General features: G+C 40.5%; 1 protein-coding gene across 3 annotated transcripts in view; it reads right to left on the reverse strand.

Moving 5' to 3' along the window:
* Window positions 1-3,954: 3,954 nt before the first annotated feature.
* kcnma1a (potassium large conductance calcium-activated channel, subfamily M, alpha member 1a) overlaps window positions 3,955-20,309 on the reverse strand; it is a 151,039-nt gene continuing 134,684 nt past the window's right edge. For 2 of the 3 annotated variants that reach the window (XM_087179376.1, XM_087179374.1), the window contains 7 exons: window positions 17,775-17,858; window positions 15,804-15,934; window positions 13,696-13,890; window positions 13,095-13,213; window positions 12,403-12,627; window positions 11,176-11,204; window positions 3,955-8,608 (listed from right to left, as the gene is read on the reverse strand). In XM_087179376.1, the coding sequence (XP_087035502.1) occupies window positions 8,457-8,608; window positions 11,176-11,204; window positions 12,403-12,627; window positions 13,095-13,213; window positions 13,696-13,890; window positions 15,804-15,934; window positions 17,775-17,858 (935 nt within the window). In that variant the 3' untranslated portion in view covers window positions 3,955-8,456. The remainder of the gene's footprint in view (window positions 8,609-11,175; window positions 11,205-12,402; window positions 12,628-13,094; window positions 13,214-13,695; window positions 13,891-15,803; window positions 15,935-17,774; window positions 17,859-20,309) is intronic. The other variant, XM_087179375.1, reaches the window with a different exon arrangement.

Below are 20,309 nucleotides of genomic sequence, written 5' to 3' on the forward strand. Positions count from 1 at the left end.
TGTGCGCCTGCTGCTATTGACGGGGTGTCAGAGCTGAGGGGAGATGTCTTAATCAACTTGGACACACTGGGCATTGATTTGACAAGCTGCTGTAATGACCTTCTTGTTTTCGTAAAGGATCACTGTTTATCTGGGCCACAACTGATGCGCTGAGCATGCCTCATCGTCATGGAAACTATTATCACGGCTGAATTGGGACGGGGCTCAGTCTTTGGATCTGTCTTTTTCTCTCTCTGTCTCTCTCTGTCTCTGTCACACACACACACAGACACACACACACTCTCTTACGCACACATGCAGCCACATGTATTGATATTGATATGTTTGAGGTGATACAGTGTAACCAGATGTGTATATGTGTGTGCTTGTGCTCGAACGTGATGTTTAACACGTCCAGTCAAAATATGTCAGGGGTCAAAGGGAAACACTATAATTGGTGTCAACATCTTTCACATCAATGTTATGGAAATCATTACAGACTGGATGGATTGACTGAGAAGGCTCAATATTCCCAAGACAGCCATTTCATTTACCTGCCTCGCAGCTCTTTTAGAAAATTATTTTAAACACTGTACCTCATTGATGTACCAAATGACCCATAATGACATCTAAAACTGATCATTTAGTCCCAATGGAAATATGAAGAGGCAAAAAAATTTTTCTATAAGATCATTTTTAGGCTTCTAGAAAAAGGTCTGTTTTTACACGCTGACATTTTATACGATTCTTCCCCCTGATCTGATGTCTAGCCTAATCTTAGAGGTTTAGTGCCAAGGATTTCGTGTATGAATTATGATCTTCTATCAGCCAGTGCCTGGTTTAAAGATGAGTGGAAAGATTGTCTTTGTTTGTGTTCAGCCAGTTAGCACATGAACAGTGTGGTGCTCCATCACCTGGTTCATGGCCACAGGCGCACCCTGCTGCCTTAAGAAGAAGAAGACACTCTGCTGAGTCGATTTGCAGGGATCTCAGGTTCAGGCTGCTGTCAGCCTCTGTCAGGGCAATCAGAAACACTCAGCCTCCCCTGAATAGCCCGCACAGCAGACGGTAAATATTATTGGCATTCTGACACCCTCTCGCTGCGACCAAGTGTGTAAAATTGTTAATAAGGAACATGATGGGGCCACTGCATGCCGTCGTGAGAATAGAAAAGCTTGCTCTTGTTGGCAATTATCCAAATAACAGGATGAGGTGTCTGAGGACAGGTGATTTAAGTCCTTAGCAGAGTGTTGGAGAGGTTTGTTTTGGCAGGGAGGAAGTGAGGAGAAGTCACCGAGGTCACATGGTAAACATTGTCCTTGTGCTTTATCCATCTGTACAACTCTTTAATATCTACATGGAGACCCTTGTGTGCACTGTTTGGAAAAATTGCTAAAGACACTGTCCACAGACGAGGCACTTTAACACTTGATGGCTATTCTACATTATGTATGATAGTCATCTCAGCTATACTAAAACAGGTAAAGGTTGTTGTGGTGTCAGCTTTAAGTACGGCTGAGAACAAGCTGCTTGTTTACTGAAATCCAGTGTTATTAGTTATTTCTATGCCTCCCCCTGAAAGGCTCAATGTGACACTGTGATAAGGCAAACAGTATTTCCCTGCTTGCATAGAGCAGGTAAGTCATTATTTTTAAAGGCATAGTATCTCCAAGTCACAGAAGGACACATTGATAGCAGAATAAAGTACACAATCGTAAACGTTTATGCCAGTATTTCTCACTGTATGATTACATTTTTATGGTTCATATTCCGATATGGCTTGTTTTTGCTGCCACCACCAGAGCAATGAGACAGGCCCAGAGGTGGCATTTCTCCTTTGCTTTATGGGGGGAGAGATGCCTAAAGGAGAGTCCTGCTCGGTTTCGTTTGGTAAACACACTGCCAGGCTAAATGGCTGATCAATCAATTTCAGTGGGATCGATCTGCATCAGTTCTGCCTGCATGCACACACCCGGAGCCACTTTATTGTAAATCAATCATTTTGAAAACATCTCACAGAGGGGCCCGTCCTCACTAACAAGCCATCAATTCCAGCTGCCTCTGTAGCACCCTTATCAGGCCACAAATCAACAGCCACACAAACATCTGCTCCATTTCCATCGCTTTCCCCCTCTGCCTCGCTCTGTCTTTTACCCTCGCTCAGTCCCCACCGCTTGTCGTGTTTTGATGGTGTGTCTGGCGAGGAGAAAAGAGGAGCGGCTGCGAATCTTCACCACACCACTTAAGATAACCCAAGGGTAATAGTGTTTGCACATTTGAGAGAGAAATGAGGACAAATGCCAGGGTGGGTCATACATTCTCCTTCTGACCGGCTTGTTTGACGTCGGAGTGTGAAATTGCACACTTCAGCTGAGGAGCATGGTGGAGGAGGAGGAGGAGGAGGAGACCCAGAGACTCATGAGATGTCCACTGATTTCTTGCTATGAGAGGAGAGTGAGTCGCTGTCTGAGAAGTTGTCCTACCTCATCATAACACCTCAGAATTGGTGCTGCTCCTGATATTTGAAGGATTCTCAGGAGATATCTCAGTACCCTTGACACTGGCAACAGTGTTTAGTGCAGTGCATCTAGAAGCTGATTATTTCAGTTGGAAAATTGCTGCATTACATAAAGGTTAAAAATCCTTTAACTTTTGCACTGTTTAATGACATGCTTATCAATGCCCAGGCTTTGCTTAGACATGTTAAAGCTCCAACTGGGGAAAGAGGATTAGTTTCTCACTATATCATTTTCCCCTGGAATAACTGTATCTGTAAACCCAATCCACATTAAGATGCTACACAGCCTGATGTGATGCACAAACATTCACAGCGCTGACATGACAGCACAGCGAGATACCTGGTATGATGTCCTTTGCTCATCTGCTGTCACCGTCTCCGTGGAGATATACGAGCCACTGCGGACAGAATGTGATTCGAATGCCATTCCCACCCATCACTGTGGATCCCCATTGATTGACAGTCTGACAGGTGAAAGTGATGGAGCAGCTAATAGCATGTCAGTAAACGTAAATCAAGACTAATGCCAGGCTCAATGGATAAGTGGATTGGCGGTGCGCCTTGGACCACGGGGTCACAGACCCCTCTGCAAGGTGGGGATTGGTAAAATACAATATACATTCATCTGAGGCCTCCCCTGGTGATAGTCAAGGTCAGGCACCGGGTCTATTGCAATCTTACAGTACCTATCTGTTGTATATACACTGTAAAGGGGTGACGTGACATCGGAATGCATAGATTTTTTTTATCATGATTTCTGATGCAGTTGTGTTTCAAACATACCGAGTCGATTGTCACCTGTTATCAGTGTTAATCCCATTATTGGAAGAAATTTTCAGATTCTTTACTTAGAGGCCTTGCAAACATGTTTTTTTCAATCAGCTTCTTACTTATGAACAAGGGGGTAACTCATACACGCCCATCTGACATTTTTATGTCATTTCAGTGGAGAGAATTCTGTTTGTATTGTTTTGTCTGTGCTCTTCTGGTTTGAATTGGGCAGGAAGGCCTCAGTTGGAAAAAGGTGGTGTTATGTGCGTGCCTGCAACAACATTTGAATCAAAATGTGATGACAGTTGTGTGGTTTTTTGCTTATGTTGTCTGCCTTCACGTTGTTGAGTGTTAAATCTTTAATAGATAATACTTTTTCTCTGACCTTTTTGTTTTAGTTAAGGAATGAAGTTTGATGCTGAACTCGCAACATTTCTTTTAGACTGGAAAGTTAATTAATTAATTGATAATATTACTCATATTAATAACATTTCAGCAACATTTGATTTTCAGCAATGTAGCGTAAAATGGAAATACTCAAGTAAAATACAAGTACCTCGAATTTATACTAAAGTGCACTACTTGAGTAAATGTTCTTTTCCACCACTAGTTATTCCTTAGCCTAAGGGAGTACAATAATAGAGGAAAACTTTGTAGCTGGAATAAAAAAAAGAGGAGAATTTCCAGTTTTAGAACACAAATACATCCATTTTAATTTGAGAAAATACAAAAAGAAACCATGTACAATCTATGTACAAACTTTTTGTACAAGACAGTATATTTATCAGCAGATTATATTTGACAGAGTCAGGTAGATCAACTCAGCACCATCAAATAATCAATTTTTCCATCATATCAAGAACACATCCAAACTAATTAGACTGCTATGTCAAACTCCTGTTTGCTGCAATGACGATGTGCCAACAAATCCTATCTGTGATACGCGAGAGCAATGTCCTGAATTCTTCCTGAACTGATAGGCAGCCAAAAAGATTAACAAAAATTTCAACTTTTCTTAAAAAAAAAAAAAAAAAAAATTGCTGAATGCAATTTTAATGTATTATTAAGACTTGAGACCCACCTCCCATCCCCATAAGTATTATATATTTTATTATATCTAGTACAGTTCCCAGCAAATAAGTTATTATATCCATCCTTTACAGCAAAAAATAGATTAACAAAAATAATGCAACATACTGTAACAGTAACGTATGACGCATCATAGTCTTTGATTTGTTCAGTGGACAACAACACATCTGATGTTACAGGCATGGGCCTCTATGTGCATCTTTCAGTCATCCATATCTAATTACACTACACGACACAGTCTGATAACCTGTAACCAAGCACACAGCAGAGACGTGTGTGGTTTGATGGCCAGGGCTTGTATCTAACTGCCCCAGCTGCCCCTCAGACCTCCTGAATGCCACTTTTTGCAATAGTGGGACTTAATATGGGCCCTCCTTTTGACCTCCTGCACTGCCTGGCACTATACTGGCATGGAGGCATTGATGGCTTGGATGTTCTCCATGTCAGTACAGACACTGTTCTCACAGTGGAAAACAAATGGACTCGGCTCCCTCAAAGCGAGCCTGTGTCCCTGAATGACTGAAGGATGCTTGCTCAACTAAACTCTTTTCATGGCACTTCAAAAACACTCTAAAAACTTTAGAGGTATACAATGCAAAGACCTGAAACATCTAATAGAGACATATGACAAGGTGTAGGAAGGAGAGACATCTCAGTCCAGTGTTGTGGATAATGCCAGCCTGAATGAGTCGCACAATGAGGGTTCAGGTAGAAAAAGCACAGTAATCAAGTGTAATGAAAACAAATGGTGCATTACTTTGAGTTTATGTTAATGCCAGTTTGCAGCATGTACTGTTTTTATATCTGAACAATGCTATGTTTAAGTACCTCAAAAATACTCTGTAAACAAATAAGAAGCAGTTGTGACAGATTGTGACAGATAATGACAAGCTGACAAAATGGAATGTAAACCCTGCAATAACACAAAGTAATAAAAACAGGAAAATTAAGGATGTTCTCTCTTTTGATAAGCTTTGCTGAATTGGTGCTACCTTCCATCTTTGTGATGGCTGACAAACCAGATCAAATTCCGCCTGACTTTTCCTTGTCACACGTACAGTACTTCAGCAGAACCCGCATTCCTAGAGAATCCAGGATCTCTCATTTTCAAGATACACATTTGTCTTTTTTTTTTCCAACATAACAATCAGTTTGTCGATTCTATGTATAATGAGTCATTGCCATTATCAGATATTAATAGTTCCTTATTATTCAGGCTAGCAAGTATGCCATTAACAACCCAATTATACATACATTTTACTCACATATTTTCTGAAAAGAAATCTATTTGCTACAAAGTGTGACAACGATGTAATCACAGTTCAAAAGTTCACTTCAGGACAATGTGTATGAGGCTTCAGTATAGTTGCACCACACCCAATAGACGGACATTGAAGCTCAGATCACTTTGTTTTAAAAAGAAACATGGTCTATATAATGGGTTGAATTTACACAAACATATTTAGCACAATATAATGTTCTTTTCCATATTCCAAAATTGTTTCTTTTTTTTTTTTAGAATTACTTTCCCTTTACAGCCTATGGAGGAGAATCACTGCAGTTAACAGACAGTGACTCCCCGGCATATTTGAAATCGTATTTTGTGGAAAACAACAGCCCACATTGCTGTAGTGTATGCACTCTCCCTACACACTAGGGACCTAATTTAGGTCAAACACATCTAATGAAGGTCATTCAGTTCTGGCTTGCACACAGAGGGAGCGACTCTATCATCTTCTCATTATTATTACCACTCTGATCTGTTCTCCATCTAAATACATTTACCCCCCAATACATAATTCCTGTACACCTATCGTTCTGTCTGCATGCTCACAGCGAGGGATGCTTAGTAGTAGACACATTATTTAGTAGACATGGCTCATCTGTGCAACTAAAAGAGGCTTTAGATGAGCTGTAATTTATTTCTACAAGCACTCAACAGAGCCGAGCTGCCAGGCTGAAGATGGTGGTTTCCACACTGCAAGCTAGTCTAAGCTTTATGGGGGGGGGGGGGGGGGGGGGGGTAAAAAAATAATCTTTTGTTTTAGTACGATGTGAAATAAATGGTGATATAGTCAAACACAAAATCCCTTGATATGTAGTTGTAATTAAAGATATTCATGGAGTCTTTTTCTCTCCTAGAGTAGAGTACTTTTCACTTAATTCTTGTCTAGAAAAATAAGTACAAATTGATTATGTTTATGGATACAAAATAATTATGTTTAAATGTATAAATCCAACTACATACTTGTATGAAGTTACGTATTAGGAGTACGAGGCTACCACCTCAATCCGCCATCACTCTCACAGCTGGATTTGGATCAGTGCCTAAACATGAGTAAAACACACTCTCATTGCACACAGGCTGGCATAAAGAACACATGTTCCTCTCCAGTGTCCTTATTTGCAGTCTGTGGCATTGTTGCATTTCCACCCAACTATGTTTGAGCATTTCCTCAAGTCAGAGGACCGAGCACAGCAGCTTAACTCCTGAGAGTTTTGAGGCGTGTGACATCTGGATTGGCAACAGAGAACATCCAAGCGCTTTACTGCCTCTGTGCCAACCCTGTGCCAGGCAGTTGCTCCGATCAAAGGAGGACCCATTGATGCCCACTTTTATGCAATATGTGGCATTTCTTTCCTCAGATGTGAACTTTTTGTAACAGACAAAACATTCAGAAAATACACCACTCTTCTTTGTGATCCCAATTCTGCTGCAGATCTCACAGCAAAGCGTTAACGGTGGGCACACGGCTGCTGTTTATGTTAGCTCGGCTCAATCATAGTTGGGGATTTTGTTTTGGTTTTTGATGTAACCTAATGTTTTTGTTAGTAGATCCAAACCCTCTAAATTATTCTACTGTTTTTTTCTACCATGGCTTTCACTTTTTGAGCTAAGATCCCTCATGCTGTTCCCTTCAAAGGTGCACCATCACGTACAAGCTGATGGGGAGGCATTGATCAGTGCAACACCAGAAGGATGAGCGACTCAGATGCACGCACACATACACATACATAAATACACACACACAGCATGTACATAAACGTTCCTGAACGCATGAAGGACAGGGCAGGCTGTTTTTCGTCCTCCTCATGTATTCAGGTTGATCAACCGCACTGTATCTGTTATAGAGCGGGCTCAGGCACATATCATGCGATAGGAGCTTGAAACAGAGTCACAGGCTTTATGATCCGACGTATCAGCAGAGGACATGTAGGTACAGGGTTCTCTTTCAGCCAGCATACACCAACACTGCACCATTCTCTTGAGTTTTTAGACTACTGTTTTGCAAGATGATTTTGTTCTGCAGGACTGGAATGCTCTCACTCAACATGACGAGTCAACAGTGAAGTAGCAAACCTTAAGCAATGACATGATGTATAACAACCTAAGAACAAGATTAGTATGTCTCTGAAGCCAAGCAGCCCTCCCTTCCTTCCTTCCTTCCTTCCTCTCATCCTCTCTTCATCTCCTTTGAGACATTTTACTGGGGGACAGCGGTCTGATGGTTCCAGTTGTTCTGTCAAAAGAGACTTTTTTCAGTTTTAGTGCAAATAGAAACAGAAGCAGACAGGAGATATGAAGTCGATGAACCCAGCTGGATCAGCATGACGCATCTGGGCGGATCTTTGGGAGATGATATGATCAGTTTATCGCTGCAACCCTCATCCTCCGGTAACCAGTCACCTTAGCCATGGAGTCTGGTCACACGAAGAGGTGAACTATTGCAAAGAATTACAGGAAGTACTTTTTTTTTGTCAACTCTTAAAATAATTCCAAAAAGTGCTAGGGGGGAGGGGCTGTACAATCCTTATTTGATTGTCATTATGTACATCTCTATGGATACATTAATAAATAAAACGATGTCCAAGAGCATGGAAGTAACATTAAAGGTATACACATAGGAGGTCCCTTCCAGTTTGGGTTCCTGTCAAACCCTTGATTAGAAGAATGAGTGAAGAGAAATGTGTCAGTCTTCAACATCCCTGTCGTCATCATCATCATCATCATCATCATCCCTCCTCCACTGGTGATGTCTTCCCATCTCTTTTGAAAGAGCGTACAGATGTCTGGTGAGTCAGCAAGAAAACCTGGTGTTCAGCATTCATCTTCAACTTCTCTGATTGGTGGAATCAGACTACTAGTGGATTTGTATTGGTTGACTTGGTTGGCCATGTGAGTGCTCATGGGCTTGATCTGAATGTTCCGTGGGTAGGCATTTTCTGGTTCATCTGTAAACCATTTCTTTTCTGAAGAGGACAAGGCGAGAGAGGAAGAAGAAAAAAGGCAGAGTTAGTTTGAAGAAGTATGCAAGATGGGATTATTTACAACCATACTGCCTCAGTTTAAGTGATAAATTTGCATGGCATTCTTTGTGATTAGCAACAAACCGTGAGGTCGAGTATGCGTCTGTTCTGGTGCAATGAGCCAATTTTAAGTTGTCACAGTCACATTGTCCGTAGTATATATGTATATGGATATGGATATAAATCTTGATTTTGATTTTAAAATTACAAAATATTCACTTACAATACCAAAGTGTTGCAAGGTCTGTTCACCCAAATTACAAAAAACATGTTTTCATAATTTTTTCTACTAGTCACAGATTTTGAAATATACTATACAGTGCATTTGGAAAGTATTCAAACCCCTTCAGAATTTTAGAAATGTTTGCTAATTTGTTAAAAGGGAAAAACTATAATATCACATATCAACATACAGTATTTTTTCAGACCCCTTGCTAAATTTCACTCAGGTGCCTCTTATTTCTCTTCTTTGAGACATTTCTACACTTCGATTGGAGTCCACCCGTGGTAAATTCAATTGATTGAATATGATTTGGAAAGACACACACCTGTCTATATTAGGTCTCACAGCTAACATTGCATATCATGAAAGGAACTGCCAGCAGAGTTCAGAGACAGACAGGATTGTGTTGGGGCACAGATCTTGGCAAGGCTAAACAACATTTCTGTAGCACTGAAGGTTCCCAAGAACACAGTGGCCTCCATCATTCTTAAATGGAATAAGGTGTGGAATAACCAGGACTCTACCTAGAGCGGACCGCCCAGCCAAACTGAGCAATCAGGGAGAAGGGCCTTGGTAAGACAGGTGACCAAGAACCTGATGGTCACTCTGGCTGAACTCCAGAAGGACAACCAATTCTAAGCATTATGTTTGGTTTCCTCCAGACATAATGCTGAGAATTGATGCCAAACAGTTAAATCTTGGTTTCATCAGACCAAAGAATTTTGTTTCTCACAGTCTGACAGACCTTTAGGTGCCTTGTAGAAACTTTCACTGAGGAGAGGCTTCAGTCTGGCCAATCTGCCATAAAGTCCAGAATGGTGGTGTGCTGCAGTGATGGCTGTCCTTCTGGAATATTCTTAAGTTCTCAAAAAACTATCTGTATGGCTATTTACAACTATTGTTAAGTTGGAAAATATATGTTTTGTAATTTGGGTGAGCTGACACATTTCATAGTAAGCCTTACTCTCATGCTGACAGTCATTATGTGAGAGCAGAGATTTGAAAGATTTGGATATGTCATTTTGGAGAGGATCTCTTCATGTTTAAGTATGCTATGAGAGCACTGTTTCTGAGGAAAGGGAAGGGTGTATGCCAGCTGTCAGAAGTTTGTAAACTCTCTCCCAGCACTTCACAGGCATCTGCAATGCCATTCAAGATGTCACTTCCTTTTGGGTGAAGTTGTTATATCAAATTTTAACTTTGCTATGTGGAGCAAACCTGCGTGTGTGTGTGCGCGTGTGTGTGTGTGCGCGCGCGTGCGTGTGTGCGTGCGTGTGCGTGCGCGCACACGGGTGAATGTGTGTTCATGTACATGCAGGCTTGCATGTGTGGAGATTCATTTGTGAGTGGGCTTGTGTGTGTGTCAGCAAGCTTAAGGCTGCGGGGCCGTGTGTTACAGCACAGGCATTTGATGTGTAGAATTGTGCCTGAGGTGAAGCAAGATGTCTGCCATCTCTCTCCAGAGTCTGCTGCTGATACGGTGAACTTACTGATGTCGCCTCAAACCACCATATCAGGTGCACAGGGTTACAAGGAGGAAACTTACAGGCTCATATCCCCCTTCAATTTAGACTTTAAATTGGTCACACCTCCCACTTTCTTGGTGTGACCGATGGCACAGGGCTGGACACACTTTCTTAAAGTTCTGTGAAGAAGTAAGCAATTTGGCTGCATCAGGGGGATTTGAATCAGCCTGACCTACATGTGAGCTACGATCTGGGTTTGTACAGGTGGGAAACATGTTGTTACCCTGTGTTTTATTCTGATTCTGATAAAATAATAAACTACTGTGCTCAATGACAGCATAAACATGACATCTAAAATTCTGCTACAGTCATCTGATAGCATTCAATAGGAGGGAAGATGCGCAAACACACAGACCTCTCACACAATGCAAACCATCTCAAGTTGAAATAAATCATAAAAAAGGGCATGGTAAATGACAGAAAGAAACAATGTGAAAAAAGGATTTTTCTGGAGGAAAAGAAAAGTCATATCATCAAGTGAATAACTGAGGTAAAGGCACAAAGAAAGGGGGGTTTCGTCTCAACCTCATGCAGTGTGGGGATGGTCCGGATCATGGCAGGGAGGAGGCAGGAGCAGCAGCAGACATTTTGCTTTCCAGATGAAAGCAAAACTTAAACTGAGGCATGGTTTACTTAATATCTGAAGAACAGAAGAAATAAAACAAACTCCCCTCGTCATAACAATGTCCACAGAGGACATAGTTATGATCAGAACCCCAGGTAAAGGTTGCTAAGTCATGCAGAATCGTTAACTTGCATACCTTGGCCCATTCTATTCATCCTTGTTGCACTTCAAAAAGAGAGGTAAGTAATCTACTGTAAGTGAGTAGTATTTACAGTCAATACACAACTGACAAGTGGCTACCAGTCCAACTAAGGCTTACATATTGTTACTACAGTATTGAGACTATACCATACATCTTAGTTTTAAGATGTATTCAGGGCTTATCATCTACCTTTAAATAATTCTCGTAACAAATCTGCATGCTTTTAGAATATATCACGATTTCAAAATTCAGCTACTTTATTCTCCCAGATGAAACTTAAATTCAAAGTGTATATTTTTTTGTGAGTATATGACATGTATGTCAAAATATTTCACCAAATTTGAAATAATCTTATAATTGTATTATAAACAGAACAGGAAATAAGAGCCTGCTAAAGAGCGCTACCAACATGGACATGCAATAAAGCAGTACAGATGCACCATGAATAACAAAATATCAACACTGCTAATGAGGGATGATCTTATGAGTAGGCAAATGTGCTTTATAATCAATATCAGCTACAGTAGGTTAATCACAATACATTACAGCCATGATCGAGGCGTACTGATCATGTGTGCTAAATGTGCACAAATATGCAACAAACAACACTTATTTACTACACAAATATTAAGAGTTAGACACGAAACAACTAATATTAAGACAGATACAACAGGTAGACCAAACAACATACTGAATGTGTGTTGTGTTGTATTATGTCATTTTATTTAGCTGTGGTTGAGGCCTTAGTATAAGCTTATTTCCAACCACAGTGGCTGTGCCATCAGAACAATAGAAGAATAGTTTTACTGTTTACAATGCCACAAATTTAACTTGGAAGAAAACAGTCTCAGCAGTCTTTGAGTATAAAAATGAGCCCAGCCTACCCACAGAGTGGGCTTACCAAATTTGTTAATGTCATGTAATGATTGCTTTGATGTGAGAGTGAAGACCACATGCAGGTGATTATGAAGGAAATACACAAACACTGGGCATGGACGCAGAGCACAAGTCACACAAACAAACCACAAACACACAATACACAGTAATTATCAGTGCATGTGTCACCACAGTCTGCACACAAACACACACACACACACACACACACACACACACACACACACACACACACACACACACACACACACACCTATAAAATACAGGTCAGTTATAACACACTAAACATGCAAGTTAAAACTCTACAGGAAACGTGAGTGCACGTACTTCTGTTTGTCGCGGGCCTCCCGGGTCTTACTGCTGCGGCTCTGCCGGTTGGAGGGCGGGATGGAGTGGACGGAGGAACTCTTTTTGCTGGAGGAATGGGAAGAGTGGGAAGAGTGGGACAAGCTTGTCCGGGACTGGCCTGCATTGTGGTCGAACTGCATGAGGCAGAAGATCAGGTCTGTGGGCACCAGCTCAAACTCATACGGTGGGTTTGTAATCACATATCTGCCCAGAAAACAAACATTACATAGAAGATTAACATTTATGATCCTTGTGGGGAAGCAGCAGATAGTGTATGGATATATCAAAGAAAGAAAATATCTTTTATCTACTTGACAATACAGTACATTAGTCAAGACATAGCTATCATTGTACAGTATATATTAAGTACATTTGTTAACTAGTTAATGTTATAGTCCTATCTTTAGTCTCTATTCTGTTTTTTTATTTATTCTATCCGATATTTTATATTTTTATATTTCATTTCATCTGTTTTAGGTTGTATATGATTTGGATCTAATTGTGCTTGTTTCTCGTCTGCCTCATTCATTTTGTGTGATTTATTTAAGGTAGCTACTGTAACCCTGCAATTTTCCCTTTGGGATTAATAAAGTACACTATCTTTAACCCTAATCACTCATTTTATTACATCAAATCATTCACATGATGCTGAGTGAATGCAGAAATTGTACCGTTTTGTACACTGGCTTGGTGTACTGAGATGAGCGTCTCTTAATCTGTAGATTCCAAAACACAGCATGTTGTACGTCTTCAGCGCTTTACAGAATAAATCCCCATAGCAGCCGCCATCCTGGTGAACAACAGAACAAAGACTCCATGAGTGTGTGTTAGGTCAGCCTGATGATCTGGCTCAGTGGCAGTGAGTGTAATTCTCTGTAAAGTTCTAGTGTAAATTCAATGTTCTGCTTTGCTGAGGGTATTTTGCTTGAAAGTGAATACCATTTGTTGGCAGTGCAGACTGTAACAATCAGCAGTGTTTTCAAATTATGCCACAATTCATCCAAGAAAAAACAAAATTACTTCAGTATTGGAAGTTCTGTATAACAATAACAAAAAACTGTAAAAACAAGGTTGGAACCAATTAAACTTGGAATTTCTTTGGTGGTGTTCATTGTTCTCTCTAAAGCACTCTTCCCTCTCCACCCACTAAGGCCTGCTTTGCGTGATCACTGTTCTTCACATCGAATTAAGGACCGTGAGGAGCGGAGGTGGCCAGATGTGTGCTGCTGGCTAGTGCCAAAACGTGTCATCTCTGCTTAAACATCCACTTACCCCCAAGTCTGCAAATGGCCCGTCGTAGAGGGCTAGCTGAGCGACGCGACACCTGTCTCTGTTGGCCAGTGTCTGTGGCGTGCTGTAGCCTCCTCTGAGAGCGTTCTCCTCAGCCAACAGAGCCTCCAGCTCTGGTGTGGCTCCCCCTGTGACCAGCGTCCGAATCAGTGTGAGGATGTTATCATTGAAGTACGTCTGGGGAGAAGAAAGAAGGGATATCTGTAAGCAGATGCCATTAGAGTCTCAAGGACAGAGGTGGCAGATGTGGAAAGAAAGCACAGCCCCTGTTATGTAGACCTGCAGCCTGTCTCTTCATATACAACTGACTGGGAGATGAGGAGACAGGCAGTGGAAGACTTTCTGTCTTGTGCACCATTCCTATGGTCCATCTTTGAGATTTCTGCCTACCACCCAATACAAGAGAGGCAAATGGTAATTGTTTGTTATGTGGACAATATTGATAAATTACATTTGAAAATTCAATAGCAGCATAGCTTCAGAATCAACATCACTTTTCTTTGTGTATTATCCAATGTAATGTGGACATTTATTCTGCACCTATGTTCATTTACTTAAAAAACAGGGCAAATAAAACTGCATGACTAAATAGCACTGAAATACATATTTTATTGTAAACTGGTGAACCAACCCTTTACTTATTCACTTTAAGAAATGTTTCATAATGTTAAAGATATATAAATTCGTAAGATTTGAGAAAGATGTGATCAATGACATTTTGATTATCAAAGAACATGTGGGCTCTTCCTGTTATATAGAAAACAGTAGTACTTCAGCACAGCACTACTCTTTCCTCTGTGAACACTCTGTATGATGTCCGCTTTCCCTTCTGAAACAACGATTTGACTGCGCTCTGCGGGTGTCAGGTTCTCTTGTCCTTCAAGCCGATCAGGACCTGCTTTTGCAGCGTGTGAAGACAGCCCGTGTCACTCGGCAATCGGGCCAGAGTGGCAGCTCCTCTCCCCGGGCCCCTGACAGGCCTGCAGAGCCTCATGATGGATGAGCACTGTCCATTAGCTGGGTTCACCTCTGACCAGTGCCAGACTACAGCTGACGCCTGCTCTACTCCCTGCTCAGCTCGGCTCTGCACGCCCCTCTAACCCCTCACTCACTGAGAGGGCTGCTGGAATTAAGCCATCACAGCCCCAAAGGAAAAAACACAGTTGGTCATGAGAGGAGGGGGGGGGGGGGGGGGGGGGGAGATGAGGATGAGGTGTAGAGGATTTTTTCTTTTCTTCCCTACTCCTTTTTCTTATTCCCAGTGCTGCGATGACATTGTCAAAAGATGAAAGAGTGTTTCTTTGGCCTGTTCCAGCCAAGCTTGTGTCATCGCCATTATGCTAACCTTCAACACTTACTTCGTTAAAAGATCTAATAAGGCTCTTGAAAGTTGAATTCATAACACTTAAGGTGAGGAGTGACGCCAACAATTTCCCTTTTGATGTCAGTGGAGCTGGCAGGCATGTGTGATCAATGTACTGTACCATTTCATTTACCAACTTCTGCCTACTTGAAATGCCAAAACAGTGCTACTGAAACCAACTGCTAAACTTAACCCATTTTTTTCTACTGGGAGAGCAGAGTTTTGATTTACACCAGCTGTAAAGTCTGTAATAGTCGAGAGATTATCTAATCTTTCATGGAAACTATGTCTGGAAAAAATTTTTTTTTTTTACGATAAACTTTTGTATTTGGAAACAGAATTATTTATCAAATAGTAGCGTCATGACCACCAATGAATTAAAAGTTTTCTCAGGTCCATCTTTCCAGTCTGACTCACTTTGCAGTTGCTCATCTCTTTCCTTCATCCTGCAGTTTCTACCAGTGCAATAATGTGCAATTGTTACCCAATGGGCACAACATCTCCATGTACTTTGTTTGAAACTTCTCTAGACTTTCTCTTTTTTAAACTTGGAGTGTTACTCTCTCATAGCATCTAAACTGAAATGGATGCTATAACAGAGTAATAATCAGAAAACCACAATTATACAAAGGTGAAGTAAAATGTATAATTTTGAAAAGTGACTTTATTTTAGGTTTTGACAAACAACTCCCAACACAGCGAGTGAACAGTGTGCTTGAGAACTCACTGCGCTCATCAGGGAGTCGAGAACACTGACAGCGAAGGCGGTGCCGCAGGCGAACGGCTGAGTGAGGTACAGCTCTGTGTCTGGGTCATCATCATCATCTTGGTCCAGGAACTGAACGTTTGAGTCATTCACTGAGAGAGGGGAAACACATCTGAGTTAGAGAAAGGCACCGTGAAGAGGAATGAGTCAAACACACACACAGACACCAACACACCTGAGACTTCAGGGATTTTTTTTTTCTTGTTTATTTATTTTGCATATGAAAAGATGTGGCTTCATCATCGTAATCTCACAAAAAACTCTCAGGTATATCGGTATTGATTCAGGGTTTGAGCTTGCAATATAATGTAACATTAGATGCACATTATATTTTGCTGCTACCCTGAAGGAACTTTATTTCTTATCCAAACAATTGACATGATTTTGACTGACCCCATGATACTGTTGACTGATTTACCTCTCTGTCAGATTAAACATAAACTAAATATGTTATCTGTAATTTGTTGTTTTTCTGTCCATGTACTGAATAATTGTTTGGAAGGTAAAAAAAAGTATTTATCTAATATATATTTATATAATAATATTTACAGTATTTGTAATATTAAATTCACTGTATATCACATGCAGGGTGCATTTCATACATTTAGACAAACCACAATTTCAGGAGAAAATATTTAATTGTATTATGCACACACAGTGATAACCATTGTAGAAGTCTCCAATCTTGAATTGGTCATACATCTGTTCTACATTAGTACCTCAGGACCTCTGTATGTTGATCTGTTTTTAAATTACTGCAGTACAAAACTACATATATATTGCATATAATGTAGCACACACAAAGAGACAAATTCTCAATCAAGAGAAAATGACCTTTCTGTGGACTGTGTAGCTTGAGTAAAGGATAAAATATGAATATTTTATCAGAAAAAAACACCACATAGCATAGTTTTTTTTAATGTATTTGTTATATATTGTAAAAAGTGAGACTTCAACAATGACTACTATGTCACATGAAAAAAACATGCACTTATAAAGACATGCTTGTCTTTCAGTTTTACTTGATGAATGTGTTTATCACATCTCATCTCAAATATTTACCTGTACCCTGAAAGAATTAAAGCCAGGTAACAATACACTTTTTAATCTTATGAATAATAATGAATCAGATCTACTAAATGAACTAAATGGCATGAACCCAAAAATGAGATAACAAGGATATTTTTTGTATTTTTCATGTGTGTCTTTTTCCTTAGACTGTATTTCTAGCAGCTGTGGGCACTGAAGGGTCTATAAACCAGCGTTACTTAAAAAAAATGAGCATCAGGCAAGTTTTTGTTTGACTCCACCGCTATCTGAGCTTCAGAGATATGGTCTGGAGGAGAAAAAAAGAAACTTGAAAATGAATTTAAAAAATAAATAAACAGCTTAAAAGATTGTTTGATCTTAAGTTTTTTGTTTTTGAAATCTGATTTCTTCCCAGGCTTCCTGTGCGCTGTGGAACAAAAATGTCAGTCAAGGAGACAAGGGGCTGATGCAAACGGGCCTGGGCCAAAAGAGTGAATTGGAGGGGGTGTGGGGGTGGATACGTATGTGTGTGTGTGAGTGTGTGTGTGTTTGGAGGAGGAGGGAAGGGGTGGTGAGGGGTGGGGGACAGGGTGAGGGGGGGGGTTGCTATGAAAACAGCCACAAGGACAGACTGAGCATGATCAAAGGCCTAGTGATGCTCTGCAAACGCAACTGGAGGAAAAAAAAATACCCCAAAAAGAAAAAAGAAAAAAAAATCATTAAAAAGGGGCCAAAACAAGACAGTCAATTTCAACCAGAACGAAGAATAAAAATGTGTTCAAAGTGAAGCCATGGGAGCAACGAGGGCCTTGACTGCAGCCAGATAAATCAAGACAAGCTGATGAGGAGCAGAGCGGTGGAGCGAGGGAACGAACGGCAGCAGAGGACAAAGGCTCAGCTTACCCAGCTCTGTTATCATTTGTATGTTGGTTCCACTTTTTTTTTCCTGACTGAGTGAAACCAATGGCAGTAGTTTGCCAGTTTTAGCTAATAGCGATGAGACAGTGCAGAGAGGGGGAGAAACGGTGTCGTTATTGAAACAGTTTCAAAGACTGCAATAAAGGCATTTCGCTGTCTCAGACTACTCGTGTCAACTCCAGAATTACTCCAAGACATTCATGGTTGTCCGGTATCTAAAAGTAAAGCACCCTGGATTAGAGTGCACAACAGACACAAAGCCAGAGCTGTCACTGTGCTATACCTCTACCACAACAATAAATTATTTCATGGTAAGACAGTGAAAGGGATAAACAAGGTCTTATCCATAAACACACCTACTTTGCACGCCACGCAAACAAAATCGATCATGCAACTCAGATGAGGTGTGTTTTTATGTTTCAACTTGACTTTAATCTGCTCCTGGCACTGTAAACTGAACATATGACAATGTAATTACAGAATATGGTTCCAGTGAGACATGCAGCCACTCTCTCCTCTCTATGCTCTTACTCCTTCCTTTCCTAAAAGACAATGTTATCACATCTAGTGTTGCTGTAGCTGTGAAATTCGTTAGCTAAGAGCGTGCAGAGGCACAACACTAGAGCTTCTAGTGTTTGAGTCCAGGCCAGAAAACAGTGACTCCATTATGGAAAGCATCTAGTTTTGATAACTGCCTATGCAGTCGGTGGTCTAATAGGAGAGCCCCTCTGCAGGTAATGGCTGGCCTGGTTACAAGTAACATTAGGTAGCTCCTTTCTCTTCCTGGCCTTTTCTTAGCTGGTCTCATGCTCCATTGCTCCCTAATTGGGTCAGGGGAGACAGAGTAGCCAGTCTCTAGTGCTTTAGAAGGCCCCTTAGAGATCTGAAAGTTTCATGAGTCCCCACCACCAGTGGGAATACAGCCCCTGCCATTGTTATTAATAAATGGACCCATTTTGCAACCAAGGCAGTTTTTTTCCCTCAACCTTTTCACTCTCTTTCCTTTTCTCCCTCTCTCACCCTCTCCATCAGGCCCGGTTTCTCTTGTGCATTAGTGGACAAATTGCATGAGATGCAGCTATAGTCCTAAAAATGCCCCTGTGACAGGTTCAAGTGACAGTAGTCCACATTGTCTTCAGCGCAAAGATGTGTTCTAGGCCTTGCAACTAACATTATCACCACTTGACAAATACTAGCCAGAATCAATAATTCACATACGAATATGAACTTGAGTTGGGCAAAGCTACCAACAACATGAAAGTGAACAAAAATTCCACACCACGCATTCCTCAAGTCCATTTGACCTTGAATTAGTTGGAACTTTTGGTAGCAGCATGATGTTTAAGTCTTGGATTATCAGCTCTATGTGTCCATGTCTGCAAATGAATAATGAGTTGATCTGAGGTTATTGGGTATGACATGCAACTTTTGCATTCGAGGTAGGTGGAAACAGTTTTACCTAGTTCTGTGATGATGGGGATGTTGGATCCGGTGGTGACGGAAGCCTGGCGAACAAAGCCATGTACTGGACTGCTGTCTGGAGATGACCTGTCCATTCCAGGAGGCGTGAAACCTGAACACCACAGGAAATACAGATAAAAAGATACAACAGGGTGTCATTAAGAGATTTCCTTCGCCCTACAAAGGAAGACAACCTTTTAAAGGGTATAAAATGGGGGAAGAGTTATAATGTCTTCCTTTCATGATGTTTGAGACTCATTAAAACATGCAAGTGCCCATGGCTGTATCTCTGTATCTGTCAAGAGGGTAGGTCTGTATATAGACAGTAGGGATATGTCCCCAGCCATATTTTAGGAGGACAGAACTTTCCCTACTAATATTTGAGTGAACTTGTTTGGATTGAAGTGATATTAGATAATTCCAATTTCCCCTCCAAGATGCTACATTTCGAAGACTAACTGATTTAGACATCCTAGCATTTGATTGACTGAAAGGGCGGGGGCCATTTGAAAGCTCACATCATTTGAGAATATCACAATGATAACTAACGTCACCATAAAAATGTCAAATGACAACTGACTGATGTTTTTTGATGTTTTATGACTTACTATATTATGACATTTCATACCTTACGATACTAAGACGTTCTGCGACATTTTTATACCTCACTATACTGTGAGGTGTTCTGACGTTTTATGCCTTGATATAAAATTACTTTTTAAAAATTTTTATACCACTATTCTATTAAGTTTTTATGCCTTACTATAATATGACGTTTTTTGACGTTTTTATGCATTAATATAATATAATGTTTTTTGAGGTTTTATGCCTTACTATAATATGACGTTTTTTGACGTTTTTATGCATTAATATAATCTAACGTTTTTTGAGGTTTTATGCCTTACTATAATATCACGTTTTTATACCTTACTATACTGTGATGTATTTTGACGTTTTATGCCTTACTATAATAACACGTTTTTATGCCTTACTATACTATGACGTATTTTGACGTTTTATGCCTTACTATAATAACACGTTTTTATGCCTTACTATACT

This window comes from Seriola lalandi, unplaced genomic scaffold, assembly GCF_002814215.2.
Source record: "Seriola lalandi dorsalis isolate HSWRI2012SDOR001 ecotype SW California unplaced genomic scaffold, Sedor1 jcf7180002054832, whole genome shotgun sequence".
Taxonomy (NCBI): Eukaryota; Metazoa; Chordata; class Actinopteri; order Carangiformes; family Carangidae; genus Seriola; species Seriola lalandi.